General features: G+C 41.1%; 1 protein-coding gene across 3 annotated transcripts in view; it reads right to left on the bottom strand.

Moving 5' to 3' along the window:
- Nucleotides 1-376: 376 nt before the first annotated feature.
- Nucleotides 377-23,323, bottom strand: part of LOC108682451 (rhophilin-2) — a 31,657-nt gene continuing 8,710 nt past the window's right edge. Inside the window, exons 1-13 of one of the 3 annotated variants that reach the window (XM_018171618.2) lie at nucleotides 17,124-17,500; nucleotides 13,444-13,559; nucleotides 12,362-12,490; nucleotides 11,633-11,708; nucleotides 10,527-10,604; nucleotides 9,645-9,769; nucleotides 8,818-9,076; nucleotides 8,169-8,282; nucleotides 6,977-7,268; nucleotides 6,073-6,267; nucleotides 4,889-5,115; nucleotides 4,322-4,489; nucleotides 377-1,982 (exon numbers count right to left, since the gene is read on the bottom strand). In XM_018171618.2, the coding sequence (XP_018027107.1) occupies nucleotides 1,608-1,982; nucleotides 4,322-4,489; nucleotides 4,889-5,115; nucleotides 6,073-6,267; nucleotides 6,977-7,268; nucleotides 8,169-8,282; nucleotides 8,818-9,076; nucleotides 9,645-9,769; nucleotides 10,527-10,604; nucleotides 11,633-11,708; nucleotides 12,362-12,490; nucleotides 13,444-13,559; nucleotides 17,124-17,165 (2,196 nt within the window). In that variant the 5' untranslated portion in view covers nucleotides 17,166-17,500 and the 3' untranslated portion in view covers nucleotides 377-1,607. Of the gene's footprint in view, nucleotides 1,983-4,321; nucleotides 4,490-4,888; nucleotides 5,116-6,072; nucleotides 6,268-6,976; nucleotides 7,269-8,168; nucleotides 8,283-8,817; nucleotides 9,077-9,644; nucleotides 9,770-10,526; nucleotides 10,605-11,632; nucleotides 11,709-12,361; nucleotides 12,491-13,335; nucleotides 13,390-13,443; nucleotides 13,560-17,123; nucleotides 17,501-23,323 lie in introns of those variants that run through there. The other 2 variants (XM_018171617.2, XM_047880449.1) reach the window with 2 other exon arrangements.

Here is a 23,323-nt window from a genome sequence, read left to right as displayed (position 1 = left end):
AAACAAAAAAGTCTTAGATTTCTGTTTTACACATGTGTACCAAGTTTCAAAGTGATCCGTAAATAAAAAAAACTTTTTCTGGGACCCAGACTCTCCCCGTAAGGACCGAGGTTCGTCTCATGAAGGCAATGGAGTTATGCCTTCAACCCAGTCGGGCTTTTGACCGTTCTAATCTGACACCTCAACTTTATGATGCGAAACTATTCAATCTTTAAATTTCCGAACAACCAAATCCGAATCTTTCATTTAATACTGAGGAAGTTTCAGGTAATACTGAAGAAATTCAAAGAGATTGGCATGGCCTCACTAAGATCACTCTATTATTTTTCTACCGTTGTTGTTACATGATGAAACTCGCATGGGAAAGTAAATAGCATTCAAATAAAATATATACTTCAAATAATATACATTCATAAATGGCCTAAAACAATCGCAGTATTATCATTATAATCGTCCAATACATCCACATACAAGGTCGACACAATGCATTAAAACATATCTTCTTTACGAGTCAAATTAAGTCGTCAGTCATGATGACGAGCAATTGCCGATATAAATGAAGCAACCGGCTCAACTGCCAATACTCTGGTCGAGTTTGGCGCGTTTGCTAAACACGATAGTGAAGGCTGTCGGGTGATCAAATTATTGAATAAGAAGACGTGATACCGCTTTGGAAAGATATCGAGAAATTTTGTTTCAGTGAGCGGTCGCCATAGCAGGAGACGTATGCAAATTTAAGAGGTCATTAGCAAGCGATTCAGCACGATCCTCACAAGAACAGACATCAAGATGGTCAAATACAGTAAAAACAAAAGGACTATTATATGATCATTATTTGGTAAAACTAGTTGGATAATTACATTAGGTGTATAAGGTCCAATAACAATGGATGGGCGAAGTCAATGACAAGGTCAGGTCGTCAGACGATAAAGAATAGGTCAGGTCTGATAATGTTAGGAAGACGAGGGCAACGTTTATCATCCAATACGGATGATATACATTCTAATAGAGGATGTTAATGGTCCATAGTTATAGGTAGATGATTATTAATAGGAATATATTTGGCGACTCGTATTATGAAACGATGAGGAGTCGTCAAATGGATGGCGATGTCGATCGAAAGCTCGACCCGCTCAGGATGACTTTATTTACACATCGATTCGCAGCCTTCGAACGTAAACTTAAAATAGGTGGGCAATAGACTTGTGATATCTTATGCAAATCATAAATACATACAAACTGAAGGACGACAATTAGGCGAAATTGTTAAGAAGCAGGAGGAACATCCACTGATGCCTAGTAACAGTATTACACATTTACGAAACGCACGAGGTAAAGCAAAAATACGAAATTTTTTGTCGTTTCAGTCAATCATTCACTGCTATGCTCTAGACTCTAATATTTATAAATGAAAAACAATTATATTGACTTAATAAAACGTGAAACGGCTGTATTTACAGCGCAGGAGCTTCAGTAAATGACTAAGCCAGCCATCGTCGCGAGACGGCATTACAAGCACTGAATCACAACGTGACGTGTACACTGTACAGTTTTATCATTCCTGCAATACATTCCATTCGCGTTACTTAATGGCAAGATATACAAAATCATCGAGCTATGAGATTACAATCATTCATGGAGTCTGCTTTTAGTCTGTCTTTCGATAATGTCTTCCTGAAAGGATTCCAGCTAAGACGCTTGTCTCTGTGACCTGAAGCAGAGCTGTTTAAGGAACCGAGTAACTTGGGGTCTCTGATGCGGTGCACGGGACCGAACTGTGTGGAGGAGTCCATCGCCCGATTGCTGGTCCTGGAGTTCGGGAGAGAAGTATCACTAAAACGATTGTTGTTCAGGGAAGAGTCGTTAAATCGGGTGCCGATGGAGCCATACTTGCTGCTGCGGGTGCTGCTGCTGCCGCTGCTGCTCACGCCACTACTTGAGCTCGCGGTTGAGTGCGTCGAGAGATCCTTCAGACTCTTGCACTGTCAAAAGAAAATTTAATTAGACATACCTCAGACTATTGCATTAACGAGAGACTTAGTAACAGATCATCGATAATATAATTGAAAATTAATTAGTCGTTTGCATTGTTGAAGGCTTAGTAGTCACAGTTGAAAAGTTAGTAAAAATATCCTAGGACCTTCATCCAATTTGCGTATTAACTTAACTTAGCTGATGGCAGTAAAAGGGTGCCTGCGGGGGCGACACCAACATCATGGTAGACTCCTGCATCTCGGAATAATATTGTCGAAAGGAATCGGGACAATTGGGACAAGACGAGAAATCCCCGGGAAAAAATGACGGGTTATGGGGCAAAATTTGTCCCGAAATCAACAAATCAAGCGGAACAAGACTTGTGTCCCGGACTTTAAATCTTGTGTACCCGTAATTATGAAACGATACGAGTCAGATCGATATAAAACGAGACGTGACATAACGAGACAATATGTCATAAATATTCAAGGTAAAAAAAAGATATTCCTTACTAGACGAAAAAAAAAAATTCCGAACGTGGGGTTAAGAATATCAAGTTAGCCCCTGATTGTTAATGGGCAATTGACAGTCATGAGCAGATTCGGTGACATTTGGCTGCCAAACTAATTTGGCAGTTGAATTAGTGGGCAGCTTGACTATGTATGGCTGAATATTTAGTGAATGATGTTGTTGCTGTTGAGCTTATATCGCTCATGACGAGAACCATACTACGAGTTCAGTACGCTTATAGCATCATCGCAAGCCTGTGACGCAGTGTCGATCGGGCAGGCACTTAGTAGAATGTGAATAGGCTTTTTTGGGCCATGCAAGATGCCACGAACATGGATAAAAAATCTGAACGAAATTATCTCGCCTGAACGAATCTGAACGAAAAACAGGCGAGACCGATGAAGGCCGAGGTATAAACCCGATCAATAATCGGTGCAAACTTTGTGACGATATTTACAAGGTCAATGATGGCAACACATCGGGCATACGTGGACAGCTTCTTCGTGCCGACTCTGGTTAGTTCTTAGGCTAGAGAAACATAATTCTGGCTAAAACAGAGACCCTGAAATGGCATCAAACGAACTTGAAAACATCTGCCATGAAGATGAGGCTGCACTGAATTTTAAAATTCGAGTCTTAAATGAGAATAGTAGACGCATACGTCGCAAGTTGTGATGTTGTTTAACCGAAGCCAAAGTTTACCCCCAGTGAAGGATTGAAGAAAGTCTCTTATTCCATCAATGATCATTACCTGTAGCCTAGGTACCGCAAATGAGAGTAATTCGTCCCATTCAAGTAGAGAACAAACCACCTTGTGCTCTCTGAACTTGTTTGCTTTATCACACGTTCATTTAATTTTTAAGCAAAGATTGTTAAAAAAAGATAACTCAGTACTCACTGCAGTGAGTGACAGAGAGCGCATTTTCTCGTCGACGAAAACTTGAGGTCACGGACGGACGGACAGACGGACAGACAGACGGACATGGCGAGCACAATAGTGCATTTTTTCTATAAATGAGAAAATGCGCTAAAAAGAAGCATCATTGTTTCCCTGGCAGATGTTTGTTTCGAAAAAACTCGTTGGCTGGAAGTAGGCTCACAACGTGCAGCTACTGGCCGCTCCTCGCTATTGACCTCTGAAGCAGGCAGTAAATTTATTTATTTATAATCATCATTTATTATTAGTTTGCATTATTAGATAATCTGTACACGAGGCCACTAGCCTGGTAATTAGTGACGATTATTACCGACCATAGTTTAAACCGAAAACGAATCAACGCAAAAATTTGCGTCGATTCATACTGCGGAGTCTGGCTATTGATTAGATATGAATTTAATTCTGGCTCTTTAATCTTGCTAGATAGGTAATAGCGATGTCATTTTACATAGTAATATTCCTGCAATGTTGTAAACAGACAAAATGTTGATCAGATAATGAATGAAACAATTCATTATTCTAATTACATATAAAGGTTCAACTATTATGTCTCGTAATGTCTCGATATGTCCCTTTATAAAATATGAAAATTGCACGAAATTTCAAAATTCCTATTCTAACCGGTACGTCTCGTCTCGGTATTGTCCCGGAATTCCCCCATACTGCTGAGAATTATCCCAGTTTTTATTGCTAACCGGGGCAGACCCTGTTGTCTCGTCTCGCCTCGAATAGAAAAAAAGAACCAAATGCAGGAGTCTAAATCATGTTACTTACTTTACTGAGCTGGTGGTAGTAAGGGGGCGCCTGCAAGGGCGATACCACCATCATGTTACTTACTTTACTGAGCTGGTGGTAGTAAGGGGGCGCCTGCAAGGGCGACACGACCATCATGTTACTTACTTTACTGAGCTGGTGGTAGTAAGGGGGCGCCTGCAAGGGAGACACCACCATCATGTGAAGGCAGTCGCCGCTCTCACGTATGGCCGCCACGACGCGGTCGTGCGGCATCCACTTGACGTCCTGGCCGCCGATGGCGACCACGATGTCGTTTTCTTGCAGCCCAGCGCGCTGTTCACAGCAATGACACTTTAATAATACGTTCACTATCCTATCAAATTAAATAGAAGTACTGAATCTTTTTTTATATACATTATCTTTTCTTAAGAGCACCGCAAAGAGAGGAAGCCATTTTTACGGAACGCATTGCATGCACAAGACAAATTATAAGCGAAAAATTCGAAGAGTAAACCCTAAGAATTGATAGGTATCGCTTGTTAAGAATTGACTTATCATTTCCAAAATTTACTTTACAACATAAGGTACAAAAAATTAGGGATAGATAATTAGCGATTCAATTTAAAAAAGATAAAACGTTTTTACCTTAATGTCGCAACAGCATGGATCATGAACTAGGAATCTAAAAGTAGAACACACAATGCTTGACGAACACAACCTATTACCACCCACCTCGGCCAGGCTGCCAGGGTCAACGGCAGCAATTGCGACGGGCGCGTCGCCCCTGACCGAGAACCCCAGACCCTGGCGCTCGGTCTTCTTGAGGAGGATCGGCCGCGGCGCGGTCCACGTCTTCTTGGCCGAGAAGCTGGACACGGGGCCCAGCGCGTGGAATGCGTCGTCTACGCGGTGCCGTGTGAAGTCGGGCGTCGCGAGCGTCAGTTGGATCTTCGTCGAGGCTATCGATGATATAATGCTATTTAGGTTTCTGATAAATTATATATTGCATATATTTATAGATAATTATGATATATTTTATTTGTGCATGTATAGCAGAATTTTCATGTTTATATTTGTTGGATCTTGATAACTCAAGAAGCGCCTCAATGGTGCAGTGATGTCCATTGGATTTAGTAATGGTTCAACAGAAAACGAGTTTGAGTTGCGCCTAACGGTAAAGAGATTTTTTTTAAATGCTCAGTCTAACGCTGTTCGTATCATAAGGTCTTTTAACTACAGTTCCATCAGCAGACAGTGAGTTCAAGCGGCGGGAAATTGGATCGAGCAGTAGAAAATTATCAGATAAAGGGACATTTGTCAGGTTAAGGAAAATTTTATCAAGATGAGGAAAACTCGCGGTCAAAAAGAAAGACACCGAGAGAAATTGTGAAGGAATAGCCTAATTAGTCAGGCTTTTGTGGTTCAAGGAAGGGAAATTGTTTCAATTTATTTGGCTGGGAGAAATTTTCATTTTGATGGAAATCGATTAGGTTAGAACAAATTCGTCAAGTTGAAAAATTAATACCTAAGAAGGTGTAACTAGCAAATAGGTCCAAACTCCGTCACTAAAATAGATATGTTAGTGGCTGTTCGCGCGCCTCAGTCTTAAAATTGAAACGGGTCCAAAATGCATTGATCATTGAGATCAAAGATCACTCATTGAGATCAGCAAGAGGTCATTGGAGCTCAAAGCTTAATGTCAGCAACAAATATAATTATTACATGAGCCTCTGAGTAGGGGAGCACTGGGAACTGAAACCTTTGAAAATTGTTGACCCAAGCAGATAGTTTCACATATCTTGTTTATACTCTCAGTGAAATATTCCTTAGTTCTTATAATATATAGACCTCGTTCTTACTAGAAAATCTATCCATATGAACAAATTAGTACTAGGGAAGATTTTGGATAAACTCACGCATGATGGGAGGAGGATCAAATATGGCCATAAGATCGTTTTGTTCTTCGAAGTCCTGCAGGAGACTGTTGATGGAGGCGTGTCCTGCCCTGAGCACGTCCGTGAGCGCCTGCCGCTTACTCAGGTCACGGCACATGCGCTGTTGACGGAGCGCTTCTTCGTACTGCACTCCTGCTTCACGGCCGTGCGTTAGACCTGCACACACAACGTCATACTTGACTGCTACGTTTAGAGACTTGACTGTTACGTTTAGAGACTTGACTGTTACGTTTAGAGACTTGACTGTTACGTTTAGAGACTTGATTGCTACGTTTAGAGACTTGACTGCTACGTTTAGAGACTTGACTGCTAGGTTTAGTGGGGTTGCCTCCCAGTTACAACTAAGATTTATTTGGCCATAGGTCAAATCGATTAAAGTAAACGAATATAAAATGATGAAATGTGCCCTGATTATAAATGGAATGCAATCTCATGACACTAAAGCGGCTCCAAAATGTCATGCGTTGCCTAAAAGTCAGATAATGTCGACTAACAATAACTTCATTCGAGAAGATAAAGCCACAAAAATGTTCAACATCAACCTCATTCATTGGAGGTTTTTACAACAGCAACGTAATCGGAGACGAATATGACGATGGTTGATTAAATATAATTAAGTGCGAATAAGTGCACATCTATCGTTGATAGGACATAAGTGACCTATCAATGACAGTGAAATCAAAAATTCAAGTACACACGCATTAAGGTTTCTCTGCTTGCGTATAACAAGGTCAGAATCCACTTTAAATTTTTTATGCGTACCTTGAAGCCAGGCAAGGCATAATAGTGTCAATCTCGAGTAAGTTAGGAGGTAAATCGGCCACGATCAACGTTTGTGTTTTGTTATCAAAACAAGACAACTAACCCAAATAAGTTCTCTCTTTAGCATTGGAGGGCATGGTGAAGTCAAGGAAGAGAGTGTCACTTTGACCCTCCTCAGGAGGCTTGTGCAGATACTGCAGTATTTCCTGCGCTCTGCTGCTGAGCCCGACGTCGTCTTCGGGTTCTTGCTGCGCGTCTCCTGTGAAGCAGAGCAGAGCCTCGGCCACATGCTGGTGAGATCGCCCCTTGTAGTACAGGGACTTGATGTGTACCAGAGTGATCCATGACGCGGGGACATATTCACGCACCACCGCCACGTTCATTGCGTCGTACACCTGCGAATGTGGACCTTGGCATCATCGAATACAAGGCACAAATACGTTCCTTGTAGGCATTTTATGACAAGGCACAAATACGTTCCTTGTAGGCATTTTATGACAAGGCACAAATACGTTCCTTGTAGGCATTTTATGACACGGCACAAATACGTTCCTTGTAGGCATTTTATGACACGGCACAAATACGTTCCTTGTAGGCATTTATGTGCAAATATGTTAACGTAACTGTACACCTAGGATATACACCACGACTTGCGGGTGATGGAACGGATTTATACGAGTCAAGGAAATATTCCAGTAGCAATTGATCATCTGTGATGACCTATCAACATTAATTATTTTCAAAAAAAATATTCCTGGATCAACGCGGAGATGATGAAATCGTCGATATTAAACACAAGTTAGTCAGAAAGACTTTAGAAATGATTTTATTCATTTTTAGTCTAGTCGAACTGATGATGGAGCTGGACTCCGAAACGTTTTCAATATTGATATGGTGAATTTTCGTGGCTTTTTTTTTTTTTTTGCTCTTAAATTCCTTGTGAACTTGTGATATAAGCAGACTGATAATATAAGTACGGTACCTAATCATCTGTGATGCATTGTATTCAAGATCATCCGAGGGGAAACTTTTAAAGAATATTCCTGGATCAACGCGGAGATGATTGAAATCATCGATATTAAACACAAGTTAGTCAGAAAGACTTTAGATAAAACATGATCTTATTAGAGCCTCAGGGCGCCAGAGCGTCACAGTAAAGAGCAGCACGAGGAGCAACGATACCGGTACCTCGGGCAGCACGTTTTCAATAGAGAAATGCTGAATTTTTGTGGAGTTTTCTTCGCTTTCAAATTTCTAGTGAATCTGCGCTTGAAGCAATCTAGTGACATTATTACCTCGGTGTACTCGTGCGAGGTGTGCGCCGCCTCCTGCGACAGCTCCAGGAGGCTCTCAGTGGTGTCGTCGCACGTCAGGGCGGCCTTCTCGTGCAGGCACTCTCGCGCCTGGCTCTGGGGGCAGGGGAGTGGTGTTAGGGTGGTGGGGTGTTAGGGTGGTGGGGCGTTAGGGTGGTGGGGCGTTAGGGTGGTGGGGCGTTAGGGTGGTGAGGCGTTAGGGTGGTGGGGCGTTAGGGTGGTGTGGCGTTAGGGTGGTGGTGCGTTAGGGTGGTGGGGCGTTAGGGTGGTGGGGCATTAGGGTGGTGAGGAGTTAGGGTGGTGAGGCGTTAGGGTGGTGAGGCGTTAGGGTGGTGGGGCGTTAGGGTGGTGGGGCGTTAGGGTGAGGGGCGTTAGGGTGGTGAATAATTTTGGTACACAGCGCGCGTTGCGTTCTCAGGGACCGTAGTATCAAAAATAGTTACGAATTCTCAACTCCATCGGCCTATCACTGACCGCTCTTCGAGCTAAACTATAAATGAAGGCACCACGGGTGATTATAGAGTTGTCACACACGTACGACTATGTAGCGTTAGATCGCGATCAGTTGGTCACATTATTGACATTTTGTCAATATTTTCCTAATATCACTAGAACTCTGACGCTCCCTCACCAGCATGAGTTTGATGAGTGCATTAAGGAGCTCGGGGCTGAGGTCTTTAGAAGGGGCGTTGGTGAAAGTGTCGTGGATGTACTTGAGCACCCCGGCACTGCGCAGAAGGCAGTTGACGGCGGAGTCCAGCCCTGAGGCGGTGGTGCGGTCATGTCTTGCACCAAGCTGCGTGTATAGCGCTGCCAGGTTGAACAACACGCACGCCTTCTCGAACGCCACGGTCCTCTGGCAGCTCGGCGTGCCCGTCAGGCTGTCGTACCTGCACGCGTGACAAGCAGCGACATAAATAAAAACGATCAGGGGGATTGCAAGCGACCAGACAAATACGGACGATCAGGGGGAACTTCAAGATAATTATGAAAGATGATCACTAATAAAAGTTCAAGATCAGAAGTATAAAGAAAACGACAATTAAAAGATTTAATGAGGGTTCTCGAAAATTGTTCGGATCAATATTACTCACGATCACGTTCATAAATAATTGACTGACAAAAATAATAAACTTCATTAATGATTGCACTATTATTATTCTCATTAATTGGTTATATTAATTTCATGAGGGGCGATTGAATGTAAATTACTGCTTCTCATACGAATTAAAAAATAAGATATGCTCGAAGCTGGGTTTATGTATTTATTGTTGATAGTTCTCAAGTCACCTTTTTAACTTGACTGCATACCTTTTTAGAATTGACTCATCATGCACGTCAATTATATTATTAGCTACAAATTTCTCTCTAATTACTATGAAGCCGTTAAATAATGACTTTCCATAAATTTGGATATAACCTCAAACAGAAGCCGTAAATTCTGTACTAATAACGCACCACTCGAAGAAGATGCCGAGCGAGCGGTCAGGAGGGAAGAAGCGGCGGTCGATGAAGTAGAGCTGGTTGAAGTAGGCGAAGATGAGCGACACTCCCGAGGCGTCCCGCTCAGGCGTCCGCATCGCCTGTACGCGACCGAGCGACATGAGAGAATAATCATCAGGGCCTATACTTTCAAAACTCGCTAAGTGAACGTAAGTACTTACGCTCTATTTTCTTGTCTATGATTGGTGGATTTTGCTTAAAAGACTGTCAATGATTGGCTGATGAACTTACGATCTTTTAACTTTTTTTGAAAGTATAGGCCCAGGACTGCAGTGAGACGCGCGACATGAGAGAATAATCATCAGGACTGCGGTGAGACGCGCGACATGAGAGAATAATCATCAGGACTGCGGTGAGACGCGCGACATGAGAGAATAATCATCAGGACTGCAGTGAGACGCGCGACATGAGAGAATAATCATCCACATGAACATGTGGTTGTTGGGGGTGGAACAAATCTCATGTTAACATGAATGAAGCAATTGGGGAAAAAGTATTACCATTTGAAAATGAGTGTTTCACTTGGGTATGGCGCAACTGTTCTGTGAACATGAATGTACGAGTTCGACATGGAACAAGTCATCTCAGAAATTTTACGCAGTATAAATATAAATGTTATCTTAGGCTAAAACCAGGTTGAATATATAAAGGTACATTTCCAATATTATTCTATCGAAATAATTGAAGGGCAATATTAAAATGCTGAAATTATTATTGAAAATTTGATTTGGCTTCAGAATGTGAACGTATAAAATTTTCAGATGGATTCACGGACATTTGATTTGGGAAGGTCATGGCAGAAATGAGTATACTATATGACGAGTACGGTATACTGACCTCCCTGAGCTCCATGAAGTCTGTGATGGCTGCGTCGTATTCGTCAGGGTCCTCGTGGTAGTGCTCTTCTATGAAGTTCTGCGGACATTAGAATAAAATTAAAATTTACAAAGATATTCGCTGAACATTTATTGCAGCTCAATATTGAAAAAACTGTTGATTGAATTTTGGAAACTTTTAATGCGAATTATTCTTCAACGACTACAACAAACCTATATAGCAATTCTGTTAAATCATATTATTAACTCAGATATGGACAAAGATCTACCGTGGCATCATAACCTTAAAATTCAAATTTTAGCGCTAAAATGGTACAATAATTTGAAATAAAAGCAGATAAATAATCAATGAGTATTAGAACGGTTCATTATTTAATTATAATAGCAGTCTCCCTGTCCACTACAGCGTTCTGAAGATAATGAAGACAGTTGTACGCGCATCGACGCACGCCGATACGACGTCACAAAACGACAAAACGATGTTCAGCTACTACGTATAGGTACTATATATATCATCAGAGCAGCGTGGTAGAAGTCAACGTTATGACAATCTGCTGTGATGTCCCGAAGACCAGATGGATATTCAACTATAACCTTCCTATATATATATATAAACTATAACGTTTGGGCGCGTGCAAGTTGAACGTTGTAGCATCCGTGTACCTATATTTAGAAATAAAAAAATCGCAAATAGCACGAATAGGCTTTGAATTGTCAGCAGGCAAGTTTATCTATGCGCTTTTCTCTTCCTTCTTTTCATTTTGTCCTCGGTTTTTGTCAATTTAAAATCGAAACCTTTTTTGTAAAATTCTTCATCGGTATTGTCGATGCATGTTATTGACACTCAATTTTGAAGCTGGTCTACGGAAAGCTGCGCTTTCAAAATAAGCTAAAGTTTCAAATAGTTTTCTGTAGATATCAACTCATAAAAGGTGAAATTTAAAGCTCTGTTCAACTTGATGACTAACGCGACACAAAATTGAATTCATTTAAAAGACTAGACCTCAGGAAACGTACGTCTGTCATTTCGGAACTTTCGTGATACAAGGTTTAACTTTTGCGGGTTGGTTTACAGGACAAGACTTGATATTAACAAATGAAACTCACCTTAAAAGGTTGCCTGAAATCAATTTCTTTTGTTTCTTTGAGGCCTAGAGGGATCATCGGGATTCTGCACCTGGAACTGTAAGGGTAACAGTGAACATTTAGAGAAGCTCTACATAAGAATATAGCATATTATGAAGAGTCGTGTAGTGACTAGAGTATTACACATATAATAAAAAAAACATTCATTGCAGTCACATATATTAACGTCATACTTTGATGGAATACTGAGACAGCATGACGGAAGAATCACAAGACATGATCGATACATTAATCATGACAAGACCGAGGAAACCCCGTTCGTCCCTTGAAACCAATAATCTCCTGCCTGAGTTAAGGCAACGGACATGTACCTGTATAAACGGTTCTCTGACGAGACATCAAACGAGACATTTCATCACTCTAACTCTTCATCATTAGGGACATTTTATCATGTAATTCTTTACCAATCTAAACTAACCTAATCCACTCTACGTGTACCAATGTTTATTTGGAAAATCGAAACCTTTTTCAAATAGTTTTCTGTAGATATCTTCTCATAACCGGTGAAATTCAAAGCTCTATTCAACTTGATGACTAACGCGACACAAAATTGAATTCATTTAAAAGACTAGACCTCATAATACACGCTGGAATAATGGAATGACCCAATGATGAATTGCTCTAGTGATGAAATATCACGTATGCTGAGATGTCAGGTCACCAGCATAAACACAAGGCAAAATAACGTACTTGTTGCCCTGGTAGATCTCCACGGAGCTGTTGAGTTCAGCCAGCTGCTCCTTCAGAAGCATCAGGTTACTGTTGAAGAACTGCAGCTCCATTGCTACTTGTTCCTTCATTTTCTTGTTTTGTGTAGCACTGCAGGGGAAAAACACGAAGAAAATAATGCATAACATGAAGGAAGACAGATATACATAACTCATAGGGCACGTGAGACGACAGCGCCCGTGAGACAACAGCGCCCGTGAGACGACAGCGCACGTGAGACGACAGTGCACGTGAGACAACAGCGCCCGTGAGACGACAGCGCACGTGAGACAACAGCGCNGTTCATTCTTGTGGCAGGTTGGAGCAGGTTGCCCGCGCGGGCAAACCTGCTTTCACTGTCTGCGTACCCTAAGTCCGGCCAGCGAGCGCAGGGAAATGCTCTACGTGAGCTCGCGTGCCTCGAGCGCATCGCCAGAATCCCACAGTCAAGGCGGCGCGCGCTACTGACATCTCTACGCGTTCATTGATCTCGCAAATAAAAACATTTTCCTTCAACAATGATAAAATCAATAAATGAAATGGGACGCAAGATATCCATTAATAGATTCCCCTCATTGCACCAGAACAACATTTTTAGAATTATGAAGCAAATGCATACATAACAGAGGCATTGCGGAGGACATCTAACAACTCAAGAGGCCGGTTATCTTAGAGATCGTCGTGAGCCAACACGCAAGAGAAACATAGTAGGCTATTAGCCTCAAGTTTAGCTGCTAAATTTGCATGACTTGACGTAATTTTATAGGAAAAAAAGAGCGTACATGGCTGAAGAAAACTCCTGGGCACTGAAGTGTACAATGTAGTACATGGTACTAATTCAATTTTTGGATACTAATATGTAAGGATGCGATACTCAGCTATTTAAATTATTAAATTAATCAAACATACACAACCGTTTTATAGTGTCCAGCATGACTGCTGTACCGGGTACTCACTTGAGCAAGTTCTCAGCACCGGTGCGCAGCATGAGTGCTGTACCAGGTACTCACTTGAGCAAGTTCTCAGCACCGGTGCGCAGCATGACTGCTGTACCGGGTACTCACTTGAGCAAGTTCTCAGCACCGGTGCGCAACATGAGTTCCTTGTTGATCTCGAGGTTGAGTTTGGATCGCGTGTTCTGAAGCTTCCCCCGGCATGTCTGTAGCCGAGGATCAGAGCCCTGCCGAGGTCACAAGCGTTAGAATTATACACGTTTGCTCGGGATTTAAATGGACATCACATTACGAAATTTGTTGATACTGATCATAAATAGGAGAGTTACCTGAATAATGGATGCTTTCAGATTACAATTGAAACGACACCTTCATTAATGGAATATTATTGTGATATAAATTTGAAGTACTTATACCACAAAAAACGCGAAAGCGAAATACCTCAAGTAATATAATACTGCAAAACCTTCTTTGGACTGGCAGAATGTAATAAGTGAAGAAATGCAATCATAATCTTCGGAAGTCTGTCCACCACAACGTTGTGCATGGTTGCCCAGGCAACGGCAAGCAAATGTACGACAAGATGAACTGTAGTTATCACGAGTCTCCTTACATCCGCTGACAACTTTTGTGTTCCCATTTTGTTTCAACTCGCGTAGGCGCGCTGTCGTACAAATGGAACAATAAAGACGAAGCAGGAAATTTCGAAAACTCAAAGTAATTTCTGTCGGACCAGCAGCAATTAGTAGAGGCAGCCAATTATTAATTAAAAACAGGCCAATTTATCGAAATTTCAATCAAAAATACGAACGGGAAATGAATTCCGAAAAATTTCACGATTAGATGTTAATACAAAACATTAGTCATAATAATTAAAATGGATTAATGAAAGCTAATTATTATTTCACTCTACAGCAATGGAATGCTAAATGGAAAGTGATGTATGAAGCACAGAGCAGGAAGCGATTGCGTTAGTAGAAGGCGTCGCAACGAGCGTGCGTCCATGCATGCTTGGTGTGGTCTATTGGCGAACGTTGGAAAGAACAACCCAGCAGTAAGAACCAACAACACTCGAGATGACTGTCGATGTGTGCCGCAAGATTGTGCAACATCATCGCTACCTCGATTGTCGTTAAAGCTGTGCTGAGCTAAGAGCTTATTCAATAGAAATCTACCTTGGGTGCGTTTGAAGTGGAATATACCTTAAAACCACTTCCAAGTTTTTCTCACGCTACTTCACAAGAAATGGGTAAATCAATTAGGAATTGTAATTAAAACGCGAGTATATCACAAGTGCAAAGGCTCAAAAATATTCAGATGAGAATAGCTAAAACGCGGCCGTAAACCATCTCTATAAAGAAACCCTTACATTGGCATTAAGCCATTGATCGCGAATTTCTGGCTGAAGAATTACGGCTAATTGAGGAAATACTAGAGAACGTAAAGTGAAAGTTACTCATTAATATTACGACTTATCTGACGATTGGCTGCCACAATTGAATAGCGTGCAGACATTTCTAGGGGCATAATTCAAGGCCTATGAAGTATGTGACACACACACACAGAGACATGCCATACACTCCATACGGCATATATATACACAGTACAGAGAGCACTCACATTCCTCACATTCCTCGCATTCCATTACGCAGCATCGGCGGGCTCTCACAAGCACCATCGCAGCATAGGAGGCTCTCGCATACCCAGCATTCCATCACATGGCACCAAGGCGCTCTCAGAAGCACCATCGCAGCATAGGGGGCTCTCGCATACCCCGCATTCCATCACATGGCACCAAGGCGCTCTCAGAAGCACCATCGCAGCATAGAAGGCTCTCGCATACCCAGCATTTTAGCTCGCAACGTCAAGGCAACTGGCGCGCACTCCAGATACTGGACAGCCTTGGGTGGCGATGTTCAGTGAAGCAAATGTCAAGAGGCTGCGTAACTTCCCCGAAGCAATAGAAGCGAACACTCTCGTTTTCTTACAGCAACATATAAGATAAAATTGATTAGACATTTATTGCTTTCGCAGCAAAAGTTTATTGCAAGTTTAGCTTGTTAAAATGTGAGTTATAGAGACTGACAGATCTCGGAAAACGTTGGAAGGATGTTGTTGATCCTGAAATTCTTAGAATTTTACAGCTGTATCTCTCAATAAAGAAACAGAATCACCATCATAGTCGGTAATTTCGCCAACTTTTTGTTTGGCGACATTATATTATACTACCTATATGAGCTAAACACGTCTTTTAACAGTATTGTAATGGCATTGTGGTAGGAAGGCATGCAAGGAATTTTAGTTTTCAAAAATTTCACTTCATATTTTTGGGGAAGTTTGGCGCTTCCTGGTATTTCTGTTCACGTGTGTCCATTAGACTTCTCGGTTATTGGAGTCCGTGAGCAATATAAATAATTGTAGAGGCCGCACGGCATGATGACCGACCAAGATGTTTGCCAATCTTATCTAAAGTATCGGATACGTAGAAGATTTCGAGCATGGAATTGAAGTAGTAATGGTTCAAATTTTGAGTTGATTTTCCATATGGTGGTTGGAAGGTGATTAAAATGAGGGTGTAAAGTAAAAGAGGTGACGGCGCAGCGCTCAGAACGATAACAGAAGCGTTTGGTCAGCGGTAATCCGAATAGTTCAACGAGGCAAGGGTTGTAGAATTTAATTATATTGAACGTTTCTATTGAATTCATATTCATCTATTGAACGTTTACCCATAAACCTTATTAGCAGTCAAGCAGATCCTCAACGTCTGCGTCGACTTCTGTTAATTTTACAGCAGCAAACTACGACAAAATTACTCGAGCAACTTTACTCTTACAGCAGCAAAACAAGAAAAACTTACTCAGAATATCAAAATTAACCCAGCATATTAACATTCTCAAGCAGCAAAAACAGCTGGCATTGGTAAAATAAGAGAGACAGCTGGTGTGGAGATGTCACTTTCAGTTTCGGGGTACGGGGGTAGAGACAATATTTTGCAGTACTTCGTATTATAAAATACACCGCAGGAATCAGACCTCCCCATTAAATTTAACAACGTCCTCACTATTACGTCTCGTTTATTACGAGAAATAATGGCAGTGGAGTGAAGATATCAACTGAAATGTATAGGATAATAATAGACTTAATTAACCCAACGTTCCCAACCTAGTATTTCATTACGATATAACATACAAAGGTGTCCCCATACTCCCCCTGGATCGACAATATTACTGCAGGCTGACTGCGCTTCCAGTGGTAATCTTCGGTGACAGCGAGACGGAACGTAATTAGGTGCAAGACTAACAACGCTGTACCGATACGATGAATCGTTGTAAGAGAAGCAGTATTGGTGGACCATTGAGGTACACGGCAATGCATGTAACCTTACCTAAACTAAGCCAACATAACCTTCTTCTTAATACAATATAATATTAAATGGAGTCTACAATCTTGGCATTGGTGTCTCCATACTCCACCAGGACCGAAAGAAGCTTTGAAGCATGTGTTTGGAAGTGTGAAGCTATAGTTGCAATTTGCAACAATCGAGCATTCACTTCGCAAGCATTTACTTTATAGTTAGCAAGCATTCATTTCGTAAAAACAGTAAAACCACGTTGACATTAGTTTCTAGGTCTCTAGATTCGATTTAAATTAACGTAAATGTTTCCCGTGACAAAGACAAAAATAAGACATCTCGCACCATTCATTTCCAGTAACGTTAATGGAGGATTAGCTACTTTGACAGTAAGTAACACAAGGCGTTATTTGCTAATATCCTGCAAGAATGCACCAACCTTGCGAGTAGCTTTGCTGTAGATCTTCATGATGGACGTCATCGTTGCCCTATATATTGTCAAGATTATTTTAAATCGCCTCGCATTTACAGTATTAGCAGCCAACCGGTTAGTCAAGAGGCCTGTGATTTTTCTTGCTATGATCGCTTTGAGCTAGCCAAAATTATTCTATGATGTCCTGATAGTTAGTCCACAATTATTGTGGTGTCCACAATTGTTTTGTGATGATAGAGAGTGCTGTGAACTTAGTTCAGTTAATAGTACTTCGAGAAACATTCGTAAGTCAATATACCTAGATATTTATATTTTGTTTTACACCATAGATAAACTTTGCATTTGCGAGTCACTTAAGCCTTAATGGAAAAACGACAATTAGCATAACTGAATAAAATAACAAATATCTAAAACTTCAAACACTCAGCACATCAGTTCGACATTGGGCATAGAATTCGTAATTTATTTGTTTTAGCCTAGTGTTGGAAACGAAAATAAAAGAATTTTATGCGAAAAAATAAAATCTGGAGTCAGTTAGAAAGCTCCTTATGAAGACAACGGTCAATCGTAAATGTAGGTAGCCACAACTAGCCCTAGCCACTCAGATCCACCAGAAATACGAAGTAACGATGTCTAAAATCGAACTCCTGATTCAAATTTTGGGAAATTCTACCTAGCCAAGATACTAGGTACTCAACAATTCCAGTGTCAGTGTGGATCGTAAAATCTACGGTGATCGCAAAAACATATCGCAGGCTGAGGTTAGTCGAAATTAGATTGTAGCCACAGCTATGTAATGATTGGCTGCTTGAATTTTCAACACCGTAATTAATTTCGAGCATCCACCGCCATGTGAGGCTAGCACCACGGAACTTTCTTCGCAGGAAGGCTAGAAAAAAGATGGTCCATTGCCTCACTTTCTTATGATCGTACGTAGCAAAGAAATAATGGCATGTAAACTTCAGCACCTCAAATAATACTGACAAGACAGCACTTTATCACCATTCACAACAATAAGCTGCCAACAATGCAAAGGAATCACGGTAGGGATTGGAATCGGAGCTCTCAATCAACATATACCAGCCTCCACCACCAACAGAACGTCACTGGCGTAGCGATCTCATTGCCACTCGACCGTCTCGTCGTTACGCACCTGGAGGCACGACGCGGACAAACGTACGCACAACTCGTTGAGGCAACTCTGTTGTTTACGAAAAACTCTAACATTATCAAATGGAACGTCATAACGGCAGCTCCGCCGCACTAACATACACTTTTCCCTGTGCCCACGCGCCCGTGGCGGCGTAATCATTAAAAACCCGAGATCTTCTCACATGTGAGGATTAATGTACAGTACACATGACAACAAACAAAGAGAGGAAAAAGCAACGTTCTGTGGCTATCATCTGTGGCTAGAGATGGGAGTGCGTGATGAACCAACACTGGCTGGACACTCGCAGGCGCCTGAGTAACTGGCCCACGCGGACTTCAACGCGCAATACAGACTGATCTTAGCGGCCTCTACGTAGGGCGTCGTCTCTTCTGGCGACTGCTGACACGAAGTGTTGCGGACCATCAACCCGAGGCAGGTGTGAATCAGGCTTCATTTATTGGCGTCAGGGAAGCCCTCCTTGCAGCGGCTAAATCAACCGTTACCACGAAATTATTATTGACAGCACATGAACGAAACGTACATCGTCCTACAGTATTTCAAGGGTAGCTTAGATGGTTTAAAAGGTCGCATTAAGAATTGTGCCTTGAAAGTGTTATAATTTCAATGAATTAGCCGTTACCGTATTACATGGGCTTGATGTCGACATGGATTGGACGTCGATAATCCAGAGTACAAGAAACTCTGTGCAGGACCGCATCACTACTGTTTACAGTCAGCTTCTGTTTACTGATTTTACAAAATTTCGTCGTAGCATTACAGCTGGAACAGCTTTAACTTGCAATGCAAATTTTGCGTGTCTGCAGCTGGGAGTCAATATACTTGAACGCCAGAATGGGGCTGAGTGTAAGAAATTATAAGTTTCTCACTGATAATCTATTGAATTTCACCGCTAAATATTCTTTCCTAACAATCTTCCATGTTAATAAAGGTAATCTCAAACGATTTATTTCCGGCGCAGTGCGGTTGCCATATGTCTAGCTTATGCGGACAAGTCAAAGTCCGAAAATGGGCGAACAATCTCGACAGATTCATAAAGCTGTTCCGAGCGGTGGTCGTCAATCTGTGATACTTGCGAACTTCAGTTTTTGTGCCGTCAACTAATCAGTGTCTCGAGAAGCATCATATTCGTCATTCATTAAGTATTTCTCAAACTTCCTATAAACCTGGTTCGCTGTCCCTTATTTTGTGCGAATGCCGTGTCATTTTCCTTTTGTTTGGTTTGCATTTATTATGCTTATTTTTGCTCCTGTGGGAAGTTGAACACATTTTTTAAGTGTATCATTTTAAGCAAATTTATATCTAATTTTTATCAAATTAATATTTAATAAATTTCAAATCTATAGCAAAGTTCAAGTTTATTTAAATATATATATTAAATTTATTTCAATAAAATCTGTATCAAATATTTCTATAAAAGTTTTTAAATATACGGTACCTATGGTAAATATATATCAAATTACAGCAAATAATTTGAACTGTTTCAAAGTTTAGCAAAAGTATATTAAATATCAAAAATTCTATTTTGCAAGAAGAGGGGTCGTGCAATTCACGATGGCAGTTTGTTATACTGTTTCGGAATGCGCCATCCAAATTTAAGTCTTTCATCTTCTTTCAACACGCAGTGAAATCTTTAGCTATTCCTGCTGTCTTTTTCCGTCCAACTTCCTACTCCTCTAACTGATTTCCTCTCAATTTATCCAATTAAACTCTTCATTCGTTCCATATTCAAATAGTCGTAACACTGGGCATTAAAAACCTCAGGTCAGTTGAAAGATTTCAATTTGATTTTTATTGCTAAAAATTGCAGCTTATTGTTTAACTGTCAAATCCTGTATGAGCCTGACCAAGATTATGCTTCATTTCTAGAATCTATATTCCTCAAGTTTCTGGTCCAGTGCTGTCGATGAGCCTTTCCTCCGTGCTACGTTATTTCTTATACCTAACGTCTACGTTGTCTGGCGTCACGGCTACGTCGCAGCGCCTAGGAGACCCCATCTGGAGCCCTTTGAAAATTGAGCCACTCTCGGAACAAGCCAACCTTATTTTACTTCATCGCTATTGCTTACCAAATTTTACTTCATTGTTACTGCTACAGGAGGATAAATAAATAAATGAAAACTTTACAAAGCATCGTGGCTATTACTGAAAGCGCTGTTGCTGCTTCCAGCCAATTTTAATTGATCTGAATTCATTAATTAAATAAACATATAAATCGAAACTCGACTTTGTAAATCCTTACATGAGAGCAGGTCTAGTCTAAGTTTGAGCGCGTGACGAATAAAACTGTTTTGATAGTTTGCTCTGCAAACTGTCTAATCAAATCTATCTGCAAAATATCTAATTTATCTGTTACTGCGTGTTTAACTGTTCTCAACTTGGCGATTTAATCAATTACTCGACTACATTTATCAAAATTCTACAAGAATTCATTCAAATTTCTTTTCCTCAAATCTACTACAAATCGGTTAAATTGTTGATAATTCCGCGCAACATTCGAGATGCTCAGTTCTAACATATTTTCCCAACTTGTTCACATAAAACCTAATCTCTCGATCTAGACCATAGTTCGAAACAAGCGTAGTGCTGCGCACACTAACGGTACACAAGGGCCCTCTGAGAGGTGGCGAAATCTTTTGGGCTCATAAAAGAATTTCGGTAATCAAAAAAATTATTGCTGCCGATAACAAGATGCCTTCGCGGCAGCCGCCGGCCACCAGCGAATTCAAAAGGTTCACCTCCTTAAAGCAATAATTTTTAAACCTCTAGTGAGATGAATAGCAATTTATATTTAAAAATAGCAGTTAATATGTCGATGGTACGCGGTAACTGTACAGGACACCAGCGTGGTACTCGATTGCACAAAGGTTAATCGATCACCACTGGTGTATTGTGACTGGTCCACAGGCTCTCTACACACAAGTAAAATACGTATTACACAAGTAGGTAAGTATACCTTATAAATGATGAAAGAAAGAACACGTTGGTTCATAGAAAACGCCAACTATTAGCTAAACTTCAAACTATTAGCCAAACGCTCAAGCCAAACTTTAGCCTCGTAAACGCCAAACTTCAGAAACTAAAATAAGTTACGATGTCTGCAAAATTGTTAAAAATAGAAAAAATTTAATAAAGAGAGAACTGGAACGCATAAAAATGGTTGGTTATTATAAATATAATTTGTGTATGAAGCGTTATGAAAATATTAGCTTAGATCACCAAACTGTTCCTGTGATAACGATGAAGTACATAACAGACTTTAACGAACAATAACAATTAACAAAGAAGATAAATGAGCAATGGTGATTTCCCTCACGAACGGTGAATCAAAACGTCAGGAAGTGTGGCGTTCTAGAGCAGTGACATAAAAGCAGTGATTCAAATCCTCACATGCCAATAAGAAGTGTGCTTGAGTTAAATTCAAGGGGCATGGTTCTCAGAAAAAAAAATTAAATTATTTACTGCATTAAAGCTTTGCGTGCTGGCGGTCACGTATCACTAAAGAAACATGGACACCATTTAATGAATTATTGTCTCGAGCATCAAGCTGGAGCTGGACTGCAGTGCAGTGTGTAGCAGTGCTGCACAGCAGTGCAGTGTGTAGCAGTGCTACAACAAAAATAAATCCCCACACAAAACAAGTAGTAATTTTCACGCCATCCATGCATCTTCCGCACCTAAATAAAAATTGACAAGCCGCATTATAAATTGATCGATTTAATGCCATCAGATTTCAGGACTTACATAAATCAGTAAAATAAAATACATCGAAGTCTAAAAAGAGATAATAAAAGTACAGTCGCCACTCACAGCACTTGAACCATAATATAGAGCAAAGTAACACTGAACCATGAAACGTTGTTCAATGTTAAATTTACCCAAATGTAAAGAAGGAACATTGGTAATCTGCGTCAAAAATTTAAATCTCACTGATTTAGAGGCTGCGATGAACATGTTTTGCCCTGCACTGCTTCTCATGTTTTGCCTTGAACTGCTTCTCATGTTTTGCCCTGCACTGCTTCTCATGTTTAGCACTGCACTGCTTCTCATGTTTTGCCCNGCTTGCCACAACACCAGCTCTGGCTTGCCACCACACCAGCTCTGGCTTGCCACCACACCAGCTCTGGCTTGCCATTACACAAGTCTCAGTACACAGTGGCTGAAGCCGCTGCTGAGGACATGTAAGCTGTATTGTATCTTTACGCACGCACAACAAGACGGTCTGCTTACTGTGTTCACCAACACCCGAGCTTCTTGAGTTAAACAAAAGTCATTGCAGTTCCTTCTTATAAACATGCTTGCAACACAAGAATCATACCTGAGAAATGCGACAGTTCACAACTGGCTACTGAACTCAGCATTTAACTTCAACAAGACGTTTCGAACAGCGTACGATCTCGCGGGATATCGCGTACTACACAATAAAGAACGGTCAAAAATCTTCTTCTTAGCGCATTTTCTCATTTATGAAAAAAATTTACTATTGTGCTCGCCATGTCCGTCTGTCCGTCTGTCTGTCCGTCCGTCCGTGATTTCAGGTTTCCGTCAACGAGAAAATGCGCTCTCTGTCACTTACGGCGGTGAGTATCGAGTTATATTTTTTACACACAATCCTAAGCTGATTATTCAAATACACATTCCTATCTTACCCCAATCTGCTTGCAACCTACTATGCAAAAGCCTTATGATACGTGCCTTGGAACACAACCTTCAGAGGCAAAAAAGTCTAGTGTTAAAAATGTAACTTTGAATGACAGATATGAAAGGTTGGGAGCATCAGGCACCTGTAAGGCTTAGGGGCATCAGACACCTGTAAGGCTTAGGAGCATCAGGCACCTGTAAGGCTTAGGAGCATCAGACACCTGTAAGGCTTAGGAGCAGCAGGCACCTGTAAGGCTTAGGAGCATCAGACACCTGTAAGGCTTAGGAGCATCAGACACCTGTAAGGCTTAGGAGCATCAGGCACCTGTAAGGCTTAGGAGCATCAGGCGCCTGTAAGGCTTAGGAGCATCAGGCGCCTGTAAGGCTTAGGAGC

The sequence above is a fragment of the Hyalella azteca genome, unplaced genomic scaffold, assembly GCF_000764305.2.
Source record: "Hyalella azteca isolate HAZT.00-mixed unplaced genomic scaffold, Hazt_2.0.2 contig5407, whole genome shotgun sequence".
NCBI lineage: Eukaryota > Metazoa > Arthropoda > Malacostraca > Amphipoda > Hyalellidae > Hyalella > Hyalella azteca.
Note: the sequence above shows the minus strand (reverse complement) of the source record. Positions and strands in the feature narration are given on the sequence as shown.